This window comes from Cibotium barometz, chromosome 27, assembly GCF_041138505.1.
Source record: "Cibotium barometz isolate CiBa-2024 chromosome 27, ASM4113850v1, whole genome shotgun sequence".
In the NCBI taxonomy this organism is placed as follows: domain Eukaryota; kingdom Viridiplantae; phylum Streptophyta; class Polypodiopsida; order Cyatheales; family Cibotiaceae; genus Cibotium; species Cibotium barometz.
The window spans coordinates 54,930,593-54,954,310 of NC_141072.1; the positions used below are offsets into that span (position 1 = coordinate 54,930,593).

Sequence of the window (23,718 nt, forward strand, 5' to 3'; positions counted from 1 at the left end):
ACGAGGCGGAGAAATGGATCGAGGTCGCCAAGAAAGGGAAAGGTAAAGAATCGCCACCCATCCCCACTCCCACCATCATCAACATGACCCTTGAAGAGGAGCAAAGGAGGAAGACCCGGGCCTTACATGTACGAGTGTCCGGTCTAAAAGACCGTGATGATGCGGAAGGGGAAACCAAGGAGCTCTTCTCTATGATGGGCATTGAAGCCACGCACACAAAGGCATGGAGAGTGGGAAAGAAGAGAGAAGGTAGTGGCGAATCTTCTAAGGAGAGAGCACTTATCATTCGTTTCCCCTCCATGGAAGCGAAGGACTTCTTGAAGAGACGTCCTACACTCAAGAAGACGGGAATATTTCTTGGAGATGACCTCACACTCTCGCAACTTGCCCACATGAAAGAAGTTATGCCCGAGATAAGGGCAACCCGAGAGAAAGGGAAAGTGGCCTTCTATAGAGATGGTAGAGTGGTGATTATGGAGAGGCGGTCTTCATGACGGCGCGAGACCTATGGGACTACACTCAAAGTTGCTACTTGGAATTGTAATGGATCTCTACGCCTTGATGTAGGGGCTTTTGAGAATAGTTTCACTGGGAGGGACATCATCTTCTACTGTGAGAAGCATCAGGCTCCTGGACAGTCCATGGTGGATACCGATGGGAGACAGCTTGTAGACAGGAGACTCGTTCAGAGCATAGAGGACGGGGCTCAGTAGGAGTTGCAGTATTGTTTAGAGAGGAGCTGCAGCCACTGATACATATGTCTTGACAAATGCATCTGGGGAGTCCGGACTAATGCATGTAACATTGTTGTGTCAAACTAAAAATCAATTCCTGAATATTATATGCCTAACAAGTGTCTTGCCAAAACCATGGCTTGAACATTCATAAGGAATACAAGTATCCCACATGCAAGGGCGCACATTTCTTTTAAATTGTTATATGCTGTGGTATCTGCAGATACCCTATTAAAGGTGTAACTAATATACAAAAAGCTAGGGACAAGTCTAATATTGCATGGGACCAATACCCCTTCCATGTGTCAAAACCTAACTCATTGATGAGTACTACTAGCCACCTTGATTGTCCCGAGATTGAACTCCTGGGGACACCGAAAACAAGTAGGTAGGATCTCTGACACCTGCAGTCCCATAACACATGCACACTAACATTATGCTGTTTAGTGGATGGCAGGTACCAGATCTTACCTTTGGGAGTTGTCTGGTTTTTATGTTTCGAATTTTGATGTTGTAAATTTTACAATAATGATGTTTTAGTTCTTCAATAATGAGTACTTAGCAGGGTTTACTCAAGTAAAATACTTGACTGTTTGCTTTGAATATTTGTATGAGAGGGGACTGTCTGATTATCCACTAGATTGAGTGGTGGTCCCTGAGTAGGCTAGAACACACACACCCACACACACACAAGGCAGCTTCTGAATGATCTGCAATTCAGTACTCTTTCAACCTTGTTTGAATACATGCCTATCGAGGAAGGCCATTGGACAAGCATATTGACTCTTAAAAAGAGATTATCTAATCATACAAAACAGGAGGAAGAAACGTGTGATACTTACTACTTTCACCTCCTCGATGCACTCCTCCGATACCTCCAGTAACAAAAACATGAATGCCAACCTAAATGCAATCCAATTGAGTCAAGGCTTCAAATATATGACAATTCTGAAGAAACTTATGCACACATACACATTGCATGTCTATAGCATTATATTTACAAATAGAAGAGCCTATGTGGAAATAACCTTAGCGGCAAAAAACATGGTGGCTGAAACAGTGGTAGCCCCATTCCCTCTCCTTGCAACCTGCATGATGCATCACACAAGTTTTGAGTTAAAATTTCAATGTTGTATAGCTAGATATAAGAGCATATATAAAAAATTGTGCCTTCTTTTTTATTACTCTCCTCGTAAAGTAACCAGAAAACTACTCTAAACAATTGCATAAATACTCGCCTCACTTGGCCATCCTCATGGATGCATATCTTGGACAAACTCCTTAAATAGGCAGTAGTGCCATGCAGAAGTCAGGTCAGGTAGACTACAAACAGCCACATGCTTTTTTTTCTTTTTTTTCCCGGAGAAAAGATCCTTTCATTAGTTATAAAAAACGCCCGCTGGGCTACAAAAAACTCTCCTGCTCATAAGAAGGCAGAGCAGAGATCCAATCAAGGCAGCTAGGGAGACTCTCCCTAGGTGCAAAAAGGTACAAATATCAGTACAAATAACTGGGGGCTATATCATACAATAGGAGGGGGGAAAAGCCAAACAAGTGGCCTGTAATGCCAGCGGGGGGTACCCGCGTGTAGTGCATAGAAGGGGCCGCTGCGCCAAGTGGTGTTAAAGGCCTGGCGCCGCAAGATCGCCGCATCCGAGTCGCCCCGGATGCGGTCATACTGTCCTCGCAGGGTGTGGATCAACTCCTGCCAAATCCCCCGAATAGTCTCTGCTGGTGGCTCCAGTCTCCCCTCAAAGGCCCTGAAACACCGGGCTGTCCAGGTGAACCAGATGGTGAGGCTGCGGAGGAGCTCCCACCGTAGATCCCTCTCCTGTGTCCAGCCGGCGGACGAGAAATCCGGTGAAGGAACAAGGCGAGGCTGGCCCCTAATGAATCTGATGGCCTGGCTGTCCTGCTCCATCTCGTATCCCAGAGCAGGCCCTGACGAAGTCGACCAAGCAGCGGCACCCCACGTATACATGCCCTCTGGAGAGAGGGGGGCCAAAATGCGCAGCATCCTCAGCCAAATCTGCTACGCCTGTGGACAGTCCCATCATAGGCAGTGTCTCTGTGTCTCCAATGGATGGCCGCATCGGACGCAGGCCGCCGGAAGACCACCGTAGACAAACCAGGTGCCAAAGCCCCTGTGGGCAACCAACCACTGGAAAGTCGAGATCCTGCGTGCCTGTCGACTAGCCCAGAGCCTAGTCCAAAAATCCTCCAGGAACTCCTGTGAGAGTCCCTGTAGCCGCCAATGCTCCGATGCAGCTGGAGAGACCATCCTCCTCGCAGTCAAAATATGCCTCCCCAACCGAACAGTATACTGGAAAAAGGTGATCTCTGTGGCCTCGGGGGACGCATAAGGATCATGCCACTCGTACTCGCCAGGGTCCCACTGGAGCCGGGCCAAGCGGCGCGCAGTATATGCCCATATGCGCCAATCAGAGTCCACATCTGCAGGGTCTGGATCAATATGCCACTTCCGGAAAGCGGCGGCCACTACCCGTATCCTCTGAAAGATGCACTCTACAACCAAAGGCGACTCCGCCTCCACTCTCTGAAGTCTACCCTCATCCTGGATCTCATAGTAGAGGCATCTACCATCCTCAGTGCAAGCTCTGACAGCAATCAGGATCTCCAACTGTGTAAAGGCTCCCATCCACCGTGGGGCCGTTGGCTCGAAAGGCGTGAACCACTCCTCAGTGAATTCCTCCTGAATGTCATCCCTCATATTCAGCCCCCCTCTGAAGTGACTCAGCCTTTCCACCTGGACCTCCTCTAGGAGACTGCAGAAGGCCTGCCAGTCTCCAAAACTGCGTGCTGGGCCTGCCGCCAATGGTCCCAGGCTAGACGCGGCCGAGAACCCAGCATATGACCCTGCTCAATGTGTACCGCGGGGGTCCAGATGAGCGGCTGTCTGGCCCACTCCTCATCACAAGTAGGAGGTCTCTGAGAAAGCCCCGGTCTCAGCAGCTCCCAAGCTCATAGGATACTCAAGGCAAATCTGTCCTCCCATCCTCTACTGAGGCCTGTCCTCCTCATCTCTATGAAGATCCATCGTATCTCTGGTGCCCAAGTGCCCCCTACTGGGGGAGCCCTAGCCTGCAGTCGCGCTGAAAAAGAAGCTCCTTCCAAGGCTCAGCGCTTAGAAGCAGCCCCCGAACAATAAGCTTCCCCAATAGGGCTCTACTCTAATCAACTGGATCTATAATGCCCAAGCCCCCTTGGGCCTGCGGAAGAGTAATAACTGCCCAAGCAACCTTAGCCCAGGCTGGCTGACCATCCCGCCCAGACCAAAGAAAGTTCCTGATCAGCGTCTGTACCTGGCTGATGCTAGAGCTCGAGAAGATCCAGCAAGACGTGATGTACCACATGGTCGCTAAAAGCACCTGATTTGTCACCACCACCCTCCCAGCCAAGGATAGCCGAGCTGTACTCCAGAATGCTCAGAAGAAGCGGAGGGATCTGCTGCTCAGGTGACAAATCAAGTCTAATCTGGCATCCCAAATACCGCACTGCTGTGCCAGGAGGAATCCATCTAAAACCCGGGTCTGGGCTCCATGCTGGAGCGGGAGCGCTACTGATCCAAAAGGCCACTGTCTTGCGTCAATTGATCAATGCTCCCGAAGCTGCACCAAAAACCTGTAGCGACTGCTCTGCCCTCTGAAGATTGGCCTCCTGGCCATGCAAAAACAATCCCGTGTCATCAGCAAACTCATAATCGAACAGGTCCTCACCCCGGACTGGGAGCTGGAGTTCTCTCAAACCAACCTCCTCTGCTGTCAGATACATGCTCATAGCCTTAGCAAAGGAGAGAAAAAGAAACGGGGCAAGAGGGCACCCCTGACGGACTGATCTCATCAACTCAAAACTCGGCTCCCGTCCTCCTGCCATCAACACCTGGCTACGAGCTGTGGAATATACAACCGCCACTCCTCGAATCCAGACTGGCTCAAAACCCAGGCGAAGCATAGTGCCCTCTAGGAAACCCCGATCGACTCTATCGTATGCCTTCTCAAAATCGAGAAGCATCACGACCAGGTCCTCACCGAGAAATCTAGCTCTCGGGCCGTCGCCTCCCAGAATGTGAAAATGTTGTCAAGGATACTGCGCTCCTTGAAGAATCCTGTCTGGGTAGCATGAATCAGCTCCCCAAGGAAGGGCTGGATCCTCAAACTCAAGGCCTTTGCCAGGACCTTGTAGACAGTATTGAGGATCGTAATAGGTCTCCAATGCCGAATATCATCAGACACTCCCTCCTCCTTGGGGATAAGAAAGAACAAGCCCTCTGAAAAGCTCTGTGGCATCACCCCAGTGTCCAAAACATACTGAAAGCCCCTGCGGAGGCTTGGCCCCAAAAGGTCCCAATAGCGCATAAAAAAGGCAGGCGTCAATCCATCCTCCCCAGGGCAACTATGGCACGGAAGGACCCTCAAAGCCACAACAAGCTTATCCTCTGAAAGAGGCTCACCCAAAACTGTGCGCATACGATCTGTGACCCTCCTCTGCACATGGGCCCACACAGTCTGTCTGCAAGCATCACGTGCCTCCGTGGCTGGCTCCCCTGAGAGCAGGTCTCTATAGAACTCAGTGGCAATGGCTCTAATCTCCCCGGGCTCAGTGGCTAACGATCCGTCCTGTCTCCTGAGCTGGCATACACCTGCTCGAGCATGGAGTGGGTCCGGTAATCTCAAAGAACTCCCCAGTCACTCTATCACCAAGCTGCGTCCACTGGGAGGCCTGGCAATGATAGTAGAACTCATGTCTCTACTCCTCTACCTCTCTAACCTCCTGGCGTGCCTGGCTCAGCTGGGACGCCACCCACTCACATGTAGGCTGCTGCTCCTGAAGGCGCTGGAGCGAAGCAAGGCTACGTCTCAAGCGACGCTCCCGCTGTCGTGTCTCTCCTAGCCGTGTCAAGGCTACAGCGTGCAAAAAAGAGTTTAGCTCGATGAGTCCCTGGGCACACTGGCCTGCTGCATCCAGGTCAGAGCTCTAGCTATCATGCCATATCCTCTCAATGTCCTCAAAAAGACTGGGATCTATAAGTATCCTCTCTGGGATCCTCAACTGCAAGCTGGTCTCCCGTGTCCTCTCCTCAAGTGTCAAAATAACTGGCGCATGGCCTGAAAAAGAGGTGCCAGCGAGAATGCCAACGGAGCCCCCATGCTCCCCGAACCTGTCGCCCACATAGAAGCGATCAATCCGTTGATAGATTAGTCCCTCCCTGCCTGCGATCCGACCGAGAAAAACTAAGACCGTCCTGAGAGCGAGAGAAAGCCTCATGCTGCCATGCATCAGTGATCCGCAGTGTCATGCAAAATCGCTCCCAAGCTGCAAGCTCCGTGCCGTGCACTGTAACATGACTGCCTCCCACCCTATCAGCCGGGTCCTCAAGCATGTTGAAGTCTCCTCCGACACACCAACCCATGTGCTTTTTGAAAGCCAAACCAAGCTGTATTTTCCTATAATTAATTCAATAAAGCTAGTAATACCTTACTGTATATAAAACCTTCCCGCATGTTTAATCTCTATATCAACCTCTATCTCTCTAGAGCCTAAATTAACAACCATTTAATCCATCCTACTCATTTCACTAGATGTCAGCACTGACCTACAGCCAGCTTCCTTGAAGTTTCTAAACCACAAATTCACCAACATTTCTGAAGCATTTATTGAACCCTGCCAGGCTTGAAGGTGGCTGACCAGCAAGGAATGGACCCAGTAAAGTATCGTTGTGATTGCTACATACACAACCGTGGAAAATGACACTGAAAACTTATGAGCAACATACCACATAAGAGATGTCTCTTTGAGCTGTCTTTGTGAAGCTTGACCCATTCTGAGCCAGCTCTTCTAACTCCCTGGCAGATAAACCTAGCTAGATAGCAAAATAAAAAGAGTTCAATCATGCACATGCATACCATGATGCATCCACAAGAGCCAAAAAACAGGCCTCTAATTTAGAGAATCTGTGCTTACCTATGCATGGCACACCTCTAATTATGGCAATAGTTGCAGGAACTGCCCCATTTCCTCTGATGATATTCTCAACTTCCTTGGCAGTTTGGAGATTTTGTGGGTATGGCATTCCTAGAAGTAAAAGACATAGCTTTTTTGAAATTATTTCTTTGAAGAAAGCGCTGCTGGTATTCTAAGGATCAGCTAAGATGCCTGTTAAGTCAAGAGAAATAAAGAATTTATTACTTTTTTTTGCCTACCATGTGTGATGATTGTTGATTCAAGGGCAACCACAGGAGATAATCCATCAAGGGCGTGGCGCACGCTTGGCTCGATCTTGAATCCCAGCTTATCTGCTACCTTTACAAGGTCCATGCTTTTCTGCAAAAACAAGATTCCTCAAATACTTGTCATTTTGAAACTTAACACTGGTTTTGAAAAAATGGCCAAGCAAAAAAGCAACACTTACAACAAGTGGAGTTGAAGAGGAAGTGAGATGATTGTGTATAGTTGCAAGCCGAGATTTGATAGTAGAACCCATGATCGGTGTAAGTTAGCGTGTGACAATGCTACAATTACACTGTCATTACAAGAACAGAGTCTAGGTTATGATCAATATGTATGTATGTGTATTTATGTATGTATGCATGCATGCATGTATATAAGTATATGTGTATATACATATATATGTATCTTTGCACACATCCTCCTTCATTGATAGCTTATTGGTAAAGTTCCGTGAATTTACTGTCGAAAAACTTCATGGAAGCTGGCTGCAAGGTCAGTTGGAAGCTACTTATGTCTTCTTTGTCTTCCTACTCCCTTGTTCAGTGCCGTTTACTAGTCAAGTTGTATGTATGTATGTATGTATACCTATATATGTAGTATGTATGTGTGTATATACCTATATATGTAGTATGTATGTATGTATGTATGTGTATATACCTATATAAGTATGTAGATGTATGTGTGTGTGTAAAAATATGAGTACATGTATACATGCAAATATGCATGTGTGCATGCATATAAATACCTATGTAGGTGATTATGCATCTCAGTATGTATATACGTATGTATGTATATTTGTGTATACACACATAAATATATATATGTATCTAAGTACATGTATAGATGTTTGTAAGAATACACATATGTATGTTGTGTTTGTATGTATGTATGCATGTACGTGTGTATATGTAATTTATAGCAAGGGAAATCATAATAAGAAGCGAGTGCCAACATCATCAGATCAGAGGCGGGGGCAATCTACTCAACACAGCAACTTTAATACTACACGTGCTAGAAGCATTAAGAACCAATAACGGAGTGTGCAGCACGTCCATTTGAAAGTAACAATGCATCTATTTTAGAAGGCACACATGTCAAAGGAACTTGATTCTCTCCATGTAATTAGGATAGCAAGGCATGATAAAGATATGTTTTGCCTGATCCACCTGATTCATCAAGGAAAAAAACACCACCATTGTTCAAATAAATGGCCTCAACGATGGTATCAAATGCTCTTGATTGACAATTATTAAGACTCCTTTCTAGTGAAAGAGCCAAATCAGCTTGTTGAACAAAATCAAATATCATCTCTTCCATCAACAAACCATTGTTGACTGTAGCAACACTTGATCTATCAGGAAGACCCAAAATCATGTAGACATTTTTCATATTATTTTAAGAGGTCTTGCATGTGTAAGAGAGCTTAATTCTTCGCTATAGAATGATAAAAACCAACGTCAGCACATCTTCTCTACAAGCCAAGAAAAAAGTCATCTGAAGGTTTGGTGGAGAATTTATTCCAAAGTTGTCCGGGAGATATAGGCTCACAAAATACCACAATAATGATAAAAAGTTAACGCAGTTAGAATTCTGTTTTCTGAAATGTAACTTTTTGAAGACACATATACCACTCCTCATCACTCTCTAGCGCTCCTCTGGCTTCACACATGCAGCCTTGAAACAAGGATACAAATGTCCATTCACTGTTCATACATCCTCAAAATAGTTGCAACCTTTACACACTATGAGTAACATACATAAGTTGCACTTGGACTAACATAATACATACGTCTAATAATATTTTTCCTTTTTCTTTTAGTCCATGATCGAGAATCTGTATTCCACACCCACTTACAAGGAAAATCAACATATAGTAAGCTATTTGCATCTGCATGCAATTGATTACCTTTGAACCATTCAGTGAGTAGTTCTTTGGTTTACATCACGCAAATCATCATCGACATTGAATATAACATGATTTTTCATCGGAAGATGAACATGCAACCTTTGTATATCTGGTTTTTCATCATACAAGTAACAAATTATATTGGTATAAGCACCAACTTTCCTCTAACACAGACACATACTGTGCATCCAAATATTGACTAACACAGACACATACTGTGCATCCAAATATTGACTAACCTCATCAATAACCCCATATGCATCTTGCAACTATATAATAGCTCTATCATATCCTTTGTATATATAGTTATACAAATATTTCACAATAGTAATAATGGTAGAGCATACTTCTATGTTAATATGGGCTTTGTATCTCATAGAGAGAAAAGGATTATATGGAACAATCCATCAACTATCCACCCTATGATCCTTTACTTATATGAAAATACCATCGTCTCGCCGCATGTAAGTTGGATATCCATTGTCATCAATGAGCGATAGTAGCGTGAGAAAACTTTCGAGGATAACGATGTTTGCAACTCTCATAAACCATGCAAGGAGAGCGTATATTTAGTTTCCCACATGATCCATAGACATTACCATGAATAATTATGTTGTGCAACAGAGAGCTAATTAGTTGGTTAATGAATTGGCCGGTGAGGAAATAACCTATATGAAGTCAAAAAGAGAATCCCACACTTAGTTAGTGTGGTCATCAATAGATAAAGCAATTTGTATAATAAATAAAGCTAGTTGTTTGCTTTGGTAAAAGTCAAAAAATAAAAGGGTTATCCAAGCATTTCTTCAAGAGATACTTAGGAAAACATCATATCTAGCTGTACTAAAAATAACAAAAGAATGCAATTTCTAGGAATTCTATCCTAGCAACAAACCTCTATACGAAACATTTGTATAAAGTCGTAAGCAAACCTTTATACAAAACATTTGTGTAAAGGCATAAGGAGGAGTGTGTGTGTGTGGGTGTTTTTTTTTTAAATACAAATAACATATCCATAGCCAAACCCAAAGTATTTAGGAACCACACCAGTCTTGATAACTGAAAAGTTTAACATGATTAAAAAACCAAAAGTATAGCTACAATAATCATGTTATTAGTATTGAGAGAGACAGTATCTCCATTAGTACACCATGTTTCAAAAAGCTTAGACTGCAAGATATTTGAGAGGGTAGAACCTGTTACTTGCATCCATCCAACACAGAAAAATAAATCGTTTGCCTATGTGTGTTTTACAGTGTTTTAGGCCCTACCACATGTTATAGATATCACTCAAGTATCCCAAAGTTTAAGCTAGAGTTGGGTCAATTAGTCCCCAAATAATCCAGTCACAAGTCCATAATTCGGATAAATCACCCGTAAAGCTATAATGTAATCTTCCATAAGAAATGAATAGCAAACCATAGAGTGGATAGACACATGTGCCCTCATCTCCATGCCCATGCCCATGCAAGCCATTAGTACTCTAGTTCGTCAATCAACATACATATTATCGAGCCAATTAGCAAAGGCCACTGAAGCAAATAACCATAGCTGGCAAGAAATACAAAATGTCCGAAGACCCAAACAAGTTTGGGGCCCAAATCCATATGCTATTAATTCACTTGCTGTCATGTAATAGGAGCAAATCTATATATACCAAATAGTAGATCCTACAAACCGTCACTAATCGTATGCTTGATGAGATTCAAAACACAACTCCAAAGGATACACCAAACTGTCTGGTCTCAGTAACCAACTAAGCAAATCCCATGGGCAGTTACATAATAATATGTTATCTAATATTCAGAGCATATACAAACAGTAAAATCTTCAAAAATTAGCAAAAATCTAATCCATGAACCCACCACAGTTAGAACATTTGCACAAAGAAGTTTAGCCTAATCTTCCCAAACAAACAGCTTGGTTAATAAAGCTTGGTTAATGATTCGGACCGTACAGACAATTTCAATCCATTTCTAATAGCTAGAAAAAACTCTAAAAGGTTACTTCAGGTTATAACCCATATTACTAATGTAATCCAGAATTACTTATAGAATTAAGAATTAAACGATTCCACAATAAATTTATTATAAAAGCCTAACATATAAAAAATACAATATGTTTATCACTATTCACACTATTTGTGAATATCACCTTCAACATCATGCATGTGCAGCCATGTTATGCCCAAATCCTAATTAAAAGCATTATGCATGTAGGTTTTATAGTTTATAAAAAATCCCATGTCTCAATGGCTAAGATGGAGCAATACCTACAGTGTGTATATTTCATAACCATAAATATTAAATGGGATTCACAAGCGTAAAAACTTGATAGGATTCATAAACTATCCAAGACCATAAGGCAAAGCCAGCATCATGCCCCAAGCAAAAATACCTGAGAGGAAGAAGATCCGACAGTAGAAACCAAAACCAGTGCCATGGTAAAAGAACCCTTAAAACCCACAAAGGCTAAGTGAGTATTGTAAACTCACACAAACAGTGGTGGCCATTTTATACTCTCCACCATGAACCGATGGCACAGGTTATTAATGAGAATCCATCACCATATATTTCGCAAAGCTCCATCGCCAGGTCCCGCCAAGCAATCCATAGAGTTGCATAGCCCACCCATAAATAGAAATTGCCAAGCAGCTACTAATAGGGCATTTTACCTCCACAAATTATTCATGCAAGAAAAGTGTGTCATTGTGTGTGTAAACGTGCTCTAGCATGCAGTGCATTAAATTAATCCCATGCCAAAATTGATTTGATTTAGACCAACCATAGCACCCCATTACAAGGCCTTGAGATCTAATAAATTTATCAGTATATTCATAAGTAAAATTCTAAAAATTCAAGTCTTTAGGCATTGATTATCATAAACAAAAATGTTGGTTTAAAACCAAAGCTATCTGGAATGTGTGTGTGTGTGTGTGTATGTGCATTTATATATGTGTGTGTATATGTGCATCCACATGTGTGTGTGTGTGTGTGTGTGTGTGTGTGTAGCTAGGGCCACTAGTCCAAAATTTGCCTTCAACCTAGATATAGTTATATGTGTGTGTGTATAGCTAGGGCCCCTTGTTCAAAATTTACCTTCAACCTAGATATAGATATGTGTGTGTGTGTGTGTGTGTGTGTGTGTGTGTGTGTGTGTATTTATTTATAAATTATATAAACCTACATCCATTCACTATTTATATGAATACACAATTATTAATACCATGTGTGTGTGAGAAAGAAAGTGAGAAAGAAAGAGTAGTGTATGTGCGTGTTTATGTGGGAATCATATACAAGTAGTGTATGCATACATCACATACATATATACATATATAAACACTCATACATAATGTGTGTGTGTGTGTGAGAGAGAGAGAGAGAGAGAGAGATTATTCTATGTACTTATACACATGTGTGTGTCTTTTTAAATATAAATACACGATTACTAATTCTGACCTAAACAATCCACCCATCATCATTGATTCCTAATCTCAAAGTTTCTTGCACTCTAGAGTATCTAAACGCACGAGAGAGAGAGAGAGAGAGAGAGAGAGAGAGAGAGAGAGAGAAATGTTTTTTAGTATAGTTTTTTTTTCATTTTATAAAATTCTTTGAGAGCATATGAGTGAGAGAGAGTATTATGTTTTTTAACATATACATTACTTTTTAATTTTTATGTTTCTTTTTTGAAATCGCATGTGTTTATATATATGTTGTTGCATACATACACATATCACATCTACATACATATGTCGTACATCTTATTGTATATGTATGTATGTTTGTATGACATAGATGGAAGAGGTGACTTGCATATATTTTGAGCACATACGGAGCACTCTTTCCTATGAGGAAAGGGTGAAATTGGCTAAAGCATTCGAGCACCATTTCTTTTATAGGGATGGGTTATGCCATCATGGAGTGTCGAAGCTATTGGATGGGATGATAGATATCCCATAAGTATTATACATCTAGGGCTTTAAAAAAATTAGATGAAAATATAGACCTTATGTATATTAAATAAAATCTAGGTTTAATAGATTTTTATGAAATAGATTATAAGGTTTATAGAAACCAAGATCAAGTAAGACGGGTATTTGACAAAGTAATTAAATGTATCCCGAAGCATAAACTCATTAAAAATTAAATATGGGTTTTATTTTCATGATCATACATGTGATGCTTATTTTCATGATGAATAGTATAGCTAAGTTGATATAAGGTTTTTATCCTTTTGTTAGGGTGTGTCTTTCATTTGTGATTGTGACCATTGGTGCTAGAAGGTTTTTTAATGTATTTGAATTGTTTGTAATTTTAATGTTTTTTTTATATATACTGCCTCTGTCTCTCTCACTCCTTTCCTTTCTACTCTCTCTCTCTCACCCACTTAAAAAAAATCATGATTGTTATTTAATATAAAGTTTTGTTTACGTTTTATGCATAGATCCATCATTAGATATTTTAAAGGTGATCTATGAAAATAATAAATTGTTAGATACGTTATTTTTTGACGAGGTTCCACAATTCGGTGATCCTGAATACCATGTATAACAACCCAGCCCGAAATGGGAAGTTCATGGATTGTATGATGCTAATCCATGGTATGTTTATATAATGCTAGACCCCTATAGGCTAGATGACAATCTTAAGCTCCTCTTCATCAAAGAGGCATTAGGATTACTAGATGGGTTTTATATTGTGGGTAGTATATGTAGGACCTCTTCTACGGAAAAGCATTACAATTTTTAGGAAAATATTGAAGTACATTCTGGCAAGGAAACTTGTAAGATTCCTCCCCAGCCTCTCAAAATGTCCAGCATCTTTCCTTGTAATCAATCCCCTCTTCAGAAATATAAAAGATCTTATTTCTAACTGTTTTAACCTAGAGAGAGAAAATATTCTAGAGAGAGAATATTCATATTTTTAATATTTTTGGATAAAAAATTATCTCATCTTATTAAAATAAGTTCCCCTAAAACAGAAATTCAAAAAAGAACTTCCAATGTGCAATTGGAATTAAATGGAAATGGATATAAAGGACCTTAGCCTAAGGGTCTAGATTTTCAGAAATTTTTAGATTATGGTCCAATTAAGGTTCCTTTGGGCCAATAAGATCAATCCATGTGTGGGAGGGAGATAAATCCAATTTTGTAAAAGAAGATACCCAAAAATGAGTAAATGCTCACATAAGATGAAGAGTTGACTATGTACAAGGTTTATTAGTAAGAAACTATGAGCAATATTAAAAATATGAGATATTTTGGGTATAAGGATTCCATTTTGACACCTATGTAAGGAAGGGATTCCCTTCAATACTCACATAAGATGAAGAGTTGAAAATGTACAAGGTTTATTAGTAAGAAACTATGAGTAATATCAAAATATGAGATATTTTGGGTATAATGATTCCATTTTTGACACATCTGTAAGGAAAAGGAGGGCCTTCAATGAGGCGTCTAATTCACATGCTTGAATGAGTTTTAAACTCAAAAATAATGTGATATTTTTATCTCTCCTCTCTCTTGAACCAAATCAAATCAAAATGGAACCAAACCGAATCAAAAAGTAACCAAACTAGGTCCAAATCTAGTCCAAATTCAACCAAACTGAATTTGGAAAATTCTAGAATTTAGTTAGCTTTGGTTAGAGCTTCCCTCTCCTATAAATAGAACATGAGTCCTTTGAAAAAAATAGAAGAATTTTACTATACTAGAGTTATGCTGAAATAATGCTAATTTCTACTATTCTCTAAAATTCTCTCCAAATTGAAGAAATTAGAGCTTCCCTCTTTCTTCAATCCCCATTGGTGGCTCCATCAACATACTTAACCAATTGATTGGTTGGGGGCCTCTACCGTGAACAAAGAATCAAGCAATTTGTAAGGTAAATGGTGAATTTTGATCTTTTCTATAATTTCTCAATGCTTCTCTCTTCTCAACCCCTCTCAAGCTTGAGAAGCTTAATTGGAATGGTCTTTGAATGCTATTGAAGTTAATTGATGAATGGTAGTGAAGAGTTACATAATTTGATGAATGCTATTGAAGTTAATTGATTAATGATAGTAAAGAATTACATAAATTTTCATTTATGCTTAATTCTAATGGTTTTTATGTAATTTCTCTCTCTCACTCAAGAAATGGTCATACTCATGATCCATTCTCAATCCAAATGAAGCTTTTCATAAAGCTTTTTCTTAATCCAAGATTGATCTATGCTTGAGGCCAAATTAATGCTTTTTTCTATGCTTTTAGTTTATGTATTTCATGAATATTGATGATTCAATCCATTATTGGGTTAATGATCCAATTAGGGATCATTCTAATCATTCTCTTAATGAGCTTTATCCTTCAAAATAAATTGAGATTTATCAGTCAGTAGCGGAGCTATGGTAAAATTTTTATAAAAATTACACATAAAATAATTTCATTCAAAGCACTTCCTACTATATTCTAAGAATTATCATCTAGATTATTTGAAAGAATTTTATTGTAATCATGGAGAAATTGATTTTTATGTTATGCATAATTGATGATTATTTTATTATAAAAGTGTTACTTTTATCATATTTGGATTTCATGCATAGAGGTATGCATAAAAGATTATTATTTTAATATAAAAGTGTTCTTTTATCATATTTAGATTTCATGCATAGAGGTATGCATAAAAGATTATTATTTTAATATAAAAGTGTTTCTTTTATCATAATTGGATTTCATGCATAGAGGTATGCATAAAAGTTGATTATTTTATTATAAAAGTGTTACTTTGATCATATTTGAATTTCATGCATAGAGGTATGCATAAAAGTTGATTATTTTATTATAAAAGTGTGACTTTTATCATAATTGAATTTCATGCATAATTGGATTTCATGCATAGAGGTATGCATAAAAGTTGATTGTTTTATTATAAAAGTGTGACTTTTATCATAATTGAATTTCATGCATAGAGGTATGCATAAAAGTTGATTGTTTTATTATAAAAGTGTGACTTTTATCATAATTGAATTTCATGCATAGAGGTATGCATAAAAGTTGATTATTTTATTATAAAAGTGTGACTTTTATCATATTTGAATTTCATGCATAGAGGTATGCATAAAAGTTGATTATTTTATTATAGAAGTGTGACTTTTATCATAATTGAATTTCATGCATAGAGGTATGCATAAAAGTTGATTATTTTATTATAGAAGTGTGACTTTTATCATAATTGAATTTCATGCATAGAGGTATGCATAAAAGTTGATTATTTTATTATAAAAGTGTGACTTTTATCATATTTGAATTTCATGCATAGAGGTATTCATAAAAGTTGATTATTTTATTGTAAAAGTGTTACTTTTATCATATTGAATTTCATGCATAGAGGTATTCATAAAAGTTGATTATTTTATTGTAAAAGTGTTACTTTTATCATATTGGATTTCATGCATAGAGGTATGCATAAAAGATATTCTTTTTATATATATACTAAAAGTGTGATTTTTCATCATAAATGGATTTTATGCATAACTTAGATACATAAGAGAAATTCTTTTATCTAAAAAGTGTAATTCCTACCAAATTGAATTTATGCATAAGAAGATGCATAAAAATTTGATTTTTAATTCAAAGTATCATTCTCATCTAAATTGAATTTATGCATAGGAAGATGCATAAAAGAATAGAATTTCAATTCAAAAGTGTTATTCTCATCCAAATTGAATTTATGCATAGGAAGATGCATAAAAGATGGATTTTTAATTCAAAAGTGTCAATTCTCATCTAAATTGAGTTTATGCATAGGAAGTTGCATAAAAGATTGAATTTTAATTCAAAAGTGTCATTTTCATTTAAAATGAATTTATGCATAGGAAGATGCATAAAAGATTATTTTTTAATTCGAAAGTGTTAGTCTCCTTAAATGGAATTTATGCATAAATAAATGTGTAGAGAAATCTTATATCAGATATAAGAATTCTCTTGTATTCTATAAAAAGACATGAAATGTGATAAGAGGTGTATGAGATGTGATAATATGTGATAAGATGCGTATGGGAAGTGATAGGATGTGATAAGAGGTGTATGAGATGTGATAAGATGTGATAAGATGCGTATGGGAAGTGATAGGATGTGATAAGAGGTGTATGAGATGTGATAAGATGTATATGGGATGTGTTAAGGCGAGAATGGATGTAATATGGATGTATGAATGTAGATATGGATGCGAATGTGAATGTGGATGTGTGGATGTGGATGTGGATGTATGAATGTGAATGTGGATGTGTGGATGTGGAAGTGGAAGTATGGATGTATGAATGTAGATGTGGATGTATGCATGTAGATGCATATGTATGAATGTGGAAATGGATGTATGAATGTGAATGATGTGGAAATGGAAGTGTGGATGTATGAATGTGGATGTGGATGTATGCATGTAGATGTGTATGAATATGAATGAAGATGTGGATGTGGATGTATGCATGTGGATGTATGAATGAAGATGTGTATGTATGAATATGAATGAAGATGTGGATGTGGATGTATGCATGTAGATGCGTATGTATGAATGTGAAAATGGATGTATGAATGTGAATGATGTGGAAATAGAAGTGTGGATGTGGATGTATGCATGTAGATGTGTATGTATGAATATGAATGAAGATGTGGATGTGGATGTATGGATGTAGATACATATGTGGATGTATGTATATGAATGTGGATGTGAAAATGAAAGTATGCATGTGAATGTGGATGTATGAATGTAAATCTGGATGTGTGGATGTGGAAATGGAAGTATGGATGTATGAATGTGGATGTGGATGTATGCATGTAGATGCGTATGTATGAATGTGAAATCGGATGTATGATGTGGACGTACGAACATGGATATGTATGTAGAATAATGAATGTGAATGTGTATGTGAAATAATGTGTAGTCTATATGAGTGAATGGATGAGAATGAGTACACATTGAATGGAATGTGGAATAAGTAATGTGGTCCGAGAGTGGATAATGTGGAAAGACAAGAGTTCGTTATAGAAATTGTATTTTGTGACTGTTTGTAAATGACTGTTTTATGTCAAGAATGCTGGGGAAGCATTTTGACCGTCTTGAGGATTAAGGTCATGAAGACCGAACTAATAAAGTTGCAACTACTAACGGAGAGTCAAATGAGGATATCTCGCGTCGCAAGGTCGATCGAGGTCTTGACCAGCCTTGGTTCGATTTAAATGGTGAGCTTCCGGTATGGTGGATGAGGGACCAAGGAAGCGGCTTATGAGTGAAGCGCTAGGTCACCTGCGAAGGATCCTAGAGGGTGCTGACCATACGGTGCTCGGGCTCTGGGTCGCCGACGATACCCACACGTGCATCGTGGAAGATATTAGAACAAGGAATAAGAGTTGTTTTCTGAAATCGGGTATGGATCTGGTTGATTGACCTTGCTGGTCCTCAACGGATGAGTCCATGGCTCTTTTATATGGATCTGTGGGTTGATCTTGCTGATCTTCCACGGAGATTCCATTATGTTATATGAATATATTGCCGGTTACTATGAGCTAGGAACTATGGAAAAGGCCCCTGTGAGTGAACAGGTGGTGAGCGTTCTGGTTGCCAATGATGCCATAATGTTAACCTTGACGGACATTGAGACGTACTATGTTTTACGTCATTAATTTAAATATTCTGAGTCATGGGCCGGGCTTGTTGGCACCATATGTTAAGGATGAAGGGATTGGGTGATCGCCGATGAGAGGCGCACCTTGAATATCAGTAGGATAAGGGTTAGGGTCGGCCGGCCATGTATGGGCGCCCAAGTGTGAACGGCCAAGTCACCTATAAGAGTCAAATGTAACCCTAAAATCCTCATTCTCATGTGTTGTGAATACAAGAGTGCTCTTGCCTTATCTCTTTGGTTTCCTTCTCCTGTGTGTGTGTGTGTGTAAGAGAGAGAGAGAGAGTGAGAGAGCGATCGAGCACTGTGTAGCGGCACGGCGGCGGAGAGGCGGTAGAGCGGCGACGACGGCTCCTTCTTGACCACGACGCGGTAATCCTTCAAGGCGGCGGTTGAGCGGTGAGTGACACACCCTTTGCATTCTGTTTGAGCTTCCTTCCCTGGTTGTATGCTTGCAGCCATTCGTGGCTCGCATACGGTGTCTGGCAAGTCCCCAGCTACGACTTGTGCGGCAAAAGCGCCCATTTTTAGCGCCGCTGCCGGGGAGTTGCCCTGCACCAAGCTCCAGTTTGCAGCTTGGCTGCTGCGTGAAGTTTTTAATCTGCACTGTAGGAAAGCGACTGTGTGTTTGTTGTTGAGGTGTTTCTGTGTTTTGCAATCTGTCTTCTGCATTTCTGTTTGTTTTGTTATTTTTCCACTCCGCGTGTGGGCATGCATTCTGTTATCTGGTTATCTGAGTGCGGGGGGGATTTCTGAATCCCCAGATCTGTGCTGTGTGCGAACTGCGTCGCGGCCAAGGTTGAACCCTAAAGAAACCCTAGAAAACCTATCTTTAAAAAAACAGAAAATAAAAATTTTAAAAAAATTAAAAAATAAAAAATAAAAAATTAAATTTTATTCTTAAAGAAAGAACCAAACGTGTGGAGAGGAAAGATTTTCTAATTGGAGAAAAAAAAATTGAAAAGAAAGATCCCCAATTGTCCCACGACCCCGGTCTCGGTCTCTTGATATATATATATAGGAGAGTGAGCCTCCATAGCTTTCTTTCAAGTGAGAGCTTATGGGAAGTCGTGCCCTATATGTAGCCCACTCCCCAAGGAGTAAAGTGAGCATGTGGGATAAAGCCCTCACCCTTTCCTCCACAAGCAAATAGGCTTTTGCCCCTTCCCCCCAAAGGAAACGGACTGTTTTGAGGACTACAGGAGCTCTAGATAGGCGAACACGGTGCTGTAAAGCACACTAGGACCCTTTAAACGATACGCTCGTTTCGAGCTATCACACGCCCTAGCCCGGGTTCGACCATAAGTAAGGGGGTCAAAAACGGGTTAAAAACAATCTAAAAACAAGTAAAAACGGGGTGCAAAACACCTAAGAAACCACTTGTGTGAGTTTCAAGGGTAGTTACCAACGCACGTAGGGTACCCACATCACATGCATCTACGTTCTGGTCGGGTGCTAGAGCCTGAACCACTAGAAAGTGTTTCAGTTTACACAGGCTCACATCATCCCTCCACGTTAGCATCTTGGCCTTCGGCTGGAACCCAAGGGAGTGCAACCCAAGATCCACGAATAGTGGATAGTGACTCGTCCTCTGACTCAGAAGCCATGGAAGGACACCCTACTAAGAACCCTGAGGAGACAAGCCAAAACATGCTAGGTTGGGCCCCACAACCCGGATCTAGCATGTTTAGTTGTCTAATAGAGACCTTTAGTAGAGCTATACGCTCTGAACATGCGACAAGCGAAGTAAATGAAGAGGGTGGGGTAGTGGATTCGCCATTCACATCTCATGTAGACCCTACCCTCCCAAAGAGTGTCCATGTGGATATTCTACCCACTTCATTTAATGAGGGCCCTACTGAGCTACCACATTCCGATGCTCTTCCTAAAGTAAAGGTCCCTAGAAGCCAATCCATAAGAAGTGACATTGCGTCCACTTCAAGAGAACCGTTTGGCACACCAAGTCTAGATGGGATATTTCTCAATGAAAATTGGGAATATGATCTACACACAGAGACTCTAACTGACCTATACACGGGTTACACATACCATGTAGGCTGGTTAGAAGTCCTACGATCTACATCTAGCGCCACTAATCTAGAAGAGCAACAACAAATGATATGTGAGGTCATTCATAGAATTATCCAATTTGAGAGGCAAAATAGGGGAGTGAACCTAGTTTCCACTGGCCCTATGAGATTTTTGGATACGGGCAAGGCCAAACAACCAACCCTATCACAATTGGAGACTCCCTCGGTGAGTCCCATAGACCCTTCGTATGTTGTTTCGCCTGGAGTCTCAATATAGGTTGAGCCCACGAGTAGTAACTTTAGCTTTCCAACCTTGGCTCAACTTTCCATTCAGGAATCCACAATGCCTACCCCAATGATGAGCATAGCGGAAAATGCACCTGTTACCGCTGTAGTTAGTACAACACCGCTACCTAGTGGAACAGTACCTACAACAGTGCGTGCCAGTGCCTATCAACCATATGTACCTATCGCTACTCATGCTCATGTAGCTCCTACGCCTCTTAGTATGCCAATGGCGTATGCTCCACGACCACCTTATCATAACCATTATCCAAGGGGAGCTAGGCCTAGTCACATATCATATCCTACGTCATTTGCCAACATACTCAGACCAACGCCAACTCCTATCAGCCAGGCTATCCCAGAAGTGCCTCCACCAACTATGCCTGCTCACTTAGGTGATCTCACAGCATTTGCTCAGACGATCGGACGATCCATTGCGAAAAACATGCGGGGCATGCCTGAGAGAGAACCTAGAAGCAAGGCAGTACAAGTGGCTAAGCTCACTCAAAACTTTAGTGGTAACGAGGATGTTAGGAAGCACATTGAAGTCTTTGAACACGTGTGTGATTCCTTGGAAGAGCACAATGAGTTGCATAAGTGTAAAGCCTTAGGCTTAACCTTGAGTGGGAAGGCCGGAGATTGGTATCGAACCTTAAGGGTTGAAGAGCGCACTCACTACCCCACTCTCAAGAGATTGTTCTTGAAAGAATACATACGCAAGGGTGTGCTTTGGGGGGTAGCATCTCAACTTCAAAAAGCTGAACGCGAGGAAGGGGAGTCAGTGAGAGACTTTATAAGTCGATTGAAGCATCTAAATTCTCGCTGCACTCCCGATGAACGCTTCAATAACAACCAACTCCTCGATAGATTCATCCGAGGATTGCGCCACGAGGACATTTATAATGGCCTAGTCATTAGAGGTCTTACAATGTGGGAAGCAGTCACTGCCAATGCAATCCAGTTAGAAGACAACTTGATGATTGCAGGTAAAAAGGTGTCTTCAGAAACAAAATCCGTTAGTTCGCAAGTATCTGGGCACGAGCCAATGACGGTAAAACCTATTGCCAAGGAGCCCAAGATATCTGAAATGTCTGTGACCGACCTTACTAAGGCTCTCCAAGAATACTTTAGGGGTAATCGAGCTCCTCAGAATAGCCATATGTACCCAAGGAGAGAGCAACAATGGTGTTCGTGCTTAGGACCACATAGCACGAGTGAATGTCCCACATTCAGAGTCAAATTCAATGGGAATTGCAATGCATGTGGTAAGTATGGCCATCAATCTAAAGATTGCCTAGTACTTAAGCGAATGTTGGCAAATCAGGCACCACTAGCCTGGTCAAACACACCTCAAGTACCCGCGCTGATGCCTGCACAACCTGTCGAGCAACCGTCACAGCACATAGTTCCAAGGAATCCGAATGTAGTCCAGTCTGTGCCGTTACCACCGCCAGTGCTAGGACCACAACCTCCACATCCAAGGATTACCCCTGTAAACCAGATGGGTTGTGAGTCACATAGTGCATGTGGGAATTATGAAGAGGAGATAGACCCCACTGCTCCATATGGGATTGATACGTTTGAAATGATTCCCGAGTACTACATGGAGGATCATTTCGGGCAAGTTAAGCCTGTATATCAAGCGGCTGCTCTCGCCACAAGAGGGCAAAACCTTAATACCTTGGCGAGGAGACCACCTCTTCAATGCTACGATTGTGGTGGACCGCATCGTGTAGCGGAGTGCCCTAATAGGCTACAGAAGATCGCTACTCAAATGCAACCAATTCAAGGGGGCACATCAGGAATGCCGGTACTTACATGTAATCGTTGTGGCATAGATCATTTGATCGCTCAATGTCCACATAATCCTAATGCACCCAAGATTACGCCATTGAATTTGGTTGAGGTCACCAACCAAGCACGAGGAACCACACCTGTTGTACCCGCGAATGTAGTTACATGGTCAATGCTTCAAAATCAAAACTACATTCTTGAAGAGAGGGATACTGCATCAATCGCTCAGGCAAAGAAAAAGAAAACACGACGAAAGAGATCGCTTAATGCCACGAGCTCCAAGCCTAGTTTAAAGACTAACATAGGGACAGGAGACGACCCCGTGTATATGAATGATCCTGAAGATGATTCTGATTCAATAGAAACCATGGGGACCAAAGCCACTACCTTAAGGGAGGAGCCCACTCGGGAGCTCAATGAAGGAGAATCAAGCGAGTACATAAATAAGGGAAAACAGAAGGAAACTTCCTCGGCCCCACAACCAAGTCAGTTAATGCCCTCTCGACCACCCAAACTGACTGAGACCCCCCAAGACAAGCCACGTGGGCCAAAAACCCTCAGAGAAAAATCAAAATTCCAGACACAGTGTTTCCTATGCAAGTTCAGCCTCACCGGAACCATAAACCGTTAGCTACACCGAGTATCATTCGGGAAGAAAGTGAGGATAGGACATCCGGAAGTGGGCAAACACCCTTCTTGCTGGAAAGAATGTTTAGTGAGGGAATGCCTGACCCCATCGAAGAGAAAGTGATTCCATCTTCACCAGTCCCTAGTCAAGGGGCGATGTCTCGAAAAGTACCGTTGAATGTGTCCAAGCTAATGGATTTCATCCTCCGAGATCAGAACCACGATCATATCCAAATTATACGGAGATCCTGAGCTATTCTTAGCTCTTCGGGCATTTCTCAATGGAGAACTAAAGGCGGGGCTACCACAATTTGCAAATATGGATAGAGCCGACACGCTTCAAGATGAGGAGGAACATTGGGATCTACAACCCAACCAAGATGAAAACTTGGTCGCGTTGAAATACCTGTTAACAAGTTGGGACAGTACTTTGAAG

General features: G+C 41.0%; 1 protein-coding gene across 4 annotated transcripts; it reads right to left on the bottom strand.

Annotated features, from left to right (window-relative positions):
* Positions 1–1,508: 1,508 nt before the first annotated feature.
* Positions 1,509–11,658, bottom strand: LOC147623535 (pseudouridine-5'-phosphate glycosidase-like). 4 transcript variants are annotated; one of them, XM_086821890.1, is made up of 7 exons: positions 11,453–11,658; positions 7,165–7,275; positions 6,956–7,076; positions 6,717–6,827; positions 6,529–6,611; positions 1,763–1,822; positions 1,509–1,637 (listed from the first exon to the last, which is right to left on the bottom strand). In XM_086821890.1, exons 2-7 carry the CDS (start codon positions 7,234–7,236, stop codon positions 1,536–1,538), a joined length of 549 nt encoding a protein of 182 aa, XP_086678016.1. In that variant the 5' UTR covers positions 7,237–7,275; positions 11,453–11,658; the 3' UTR covers positions 1,509–1,535. The 4 variants fall into 4 exon arrangements, with proteins under 4 accessions (XP_086678016.1, XP_086678015.1, XP_086678014.1 ...); XM_086821889.1 differs by having other exon boundaries at positions 11,381–11,657; XM_086821888.1 differs by lacking the exon at positions 11,453–11,658 and adding an exon at positions 11,284–11,442.
* Positions 11,659–23,718: the final 12,060 nt, after the last annotated feature.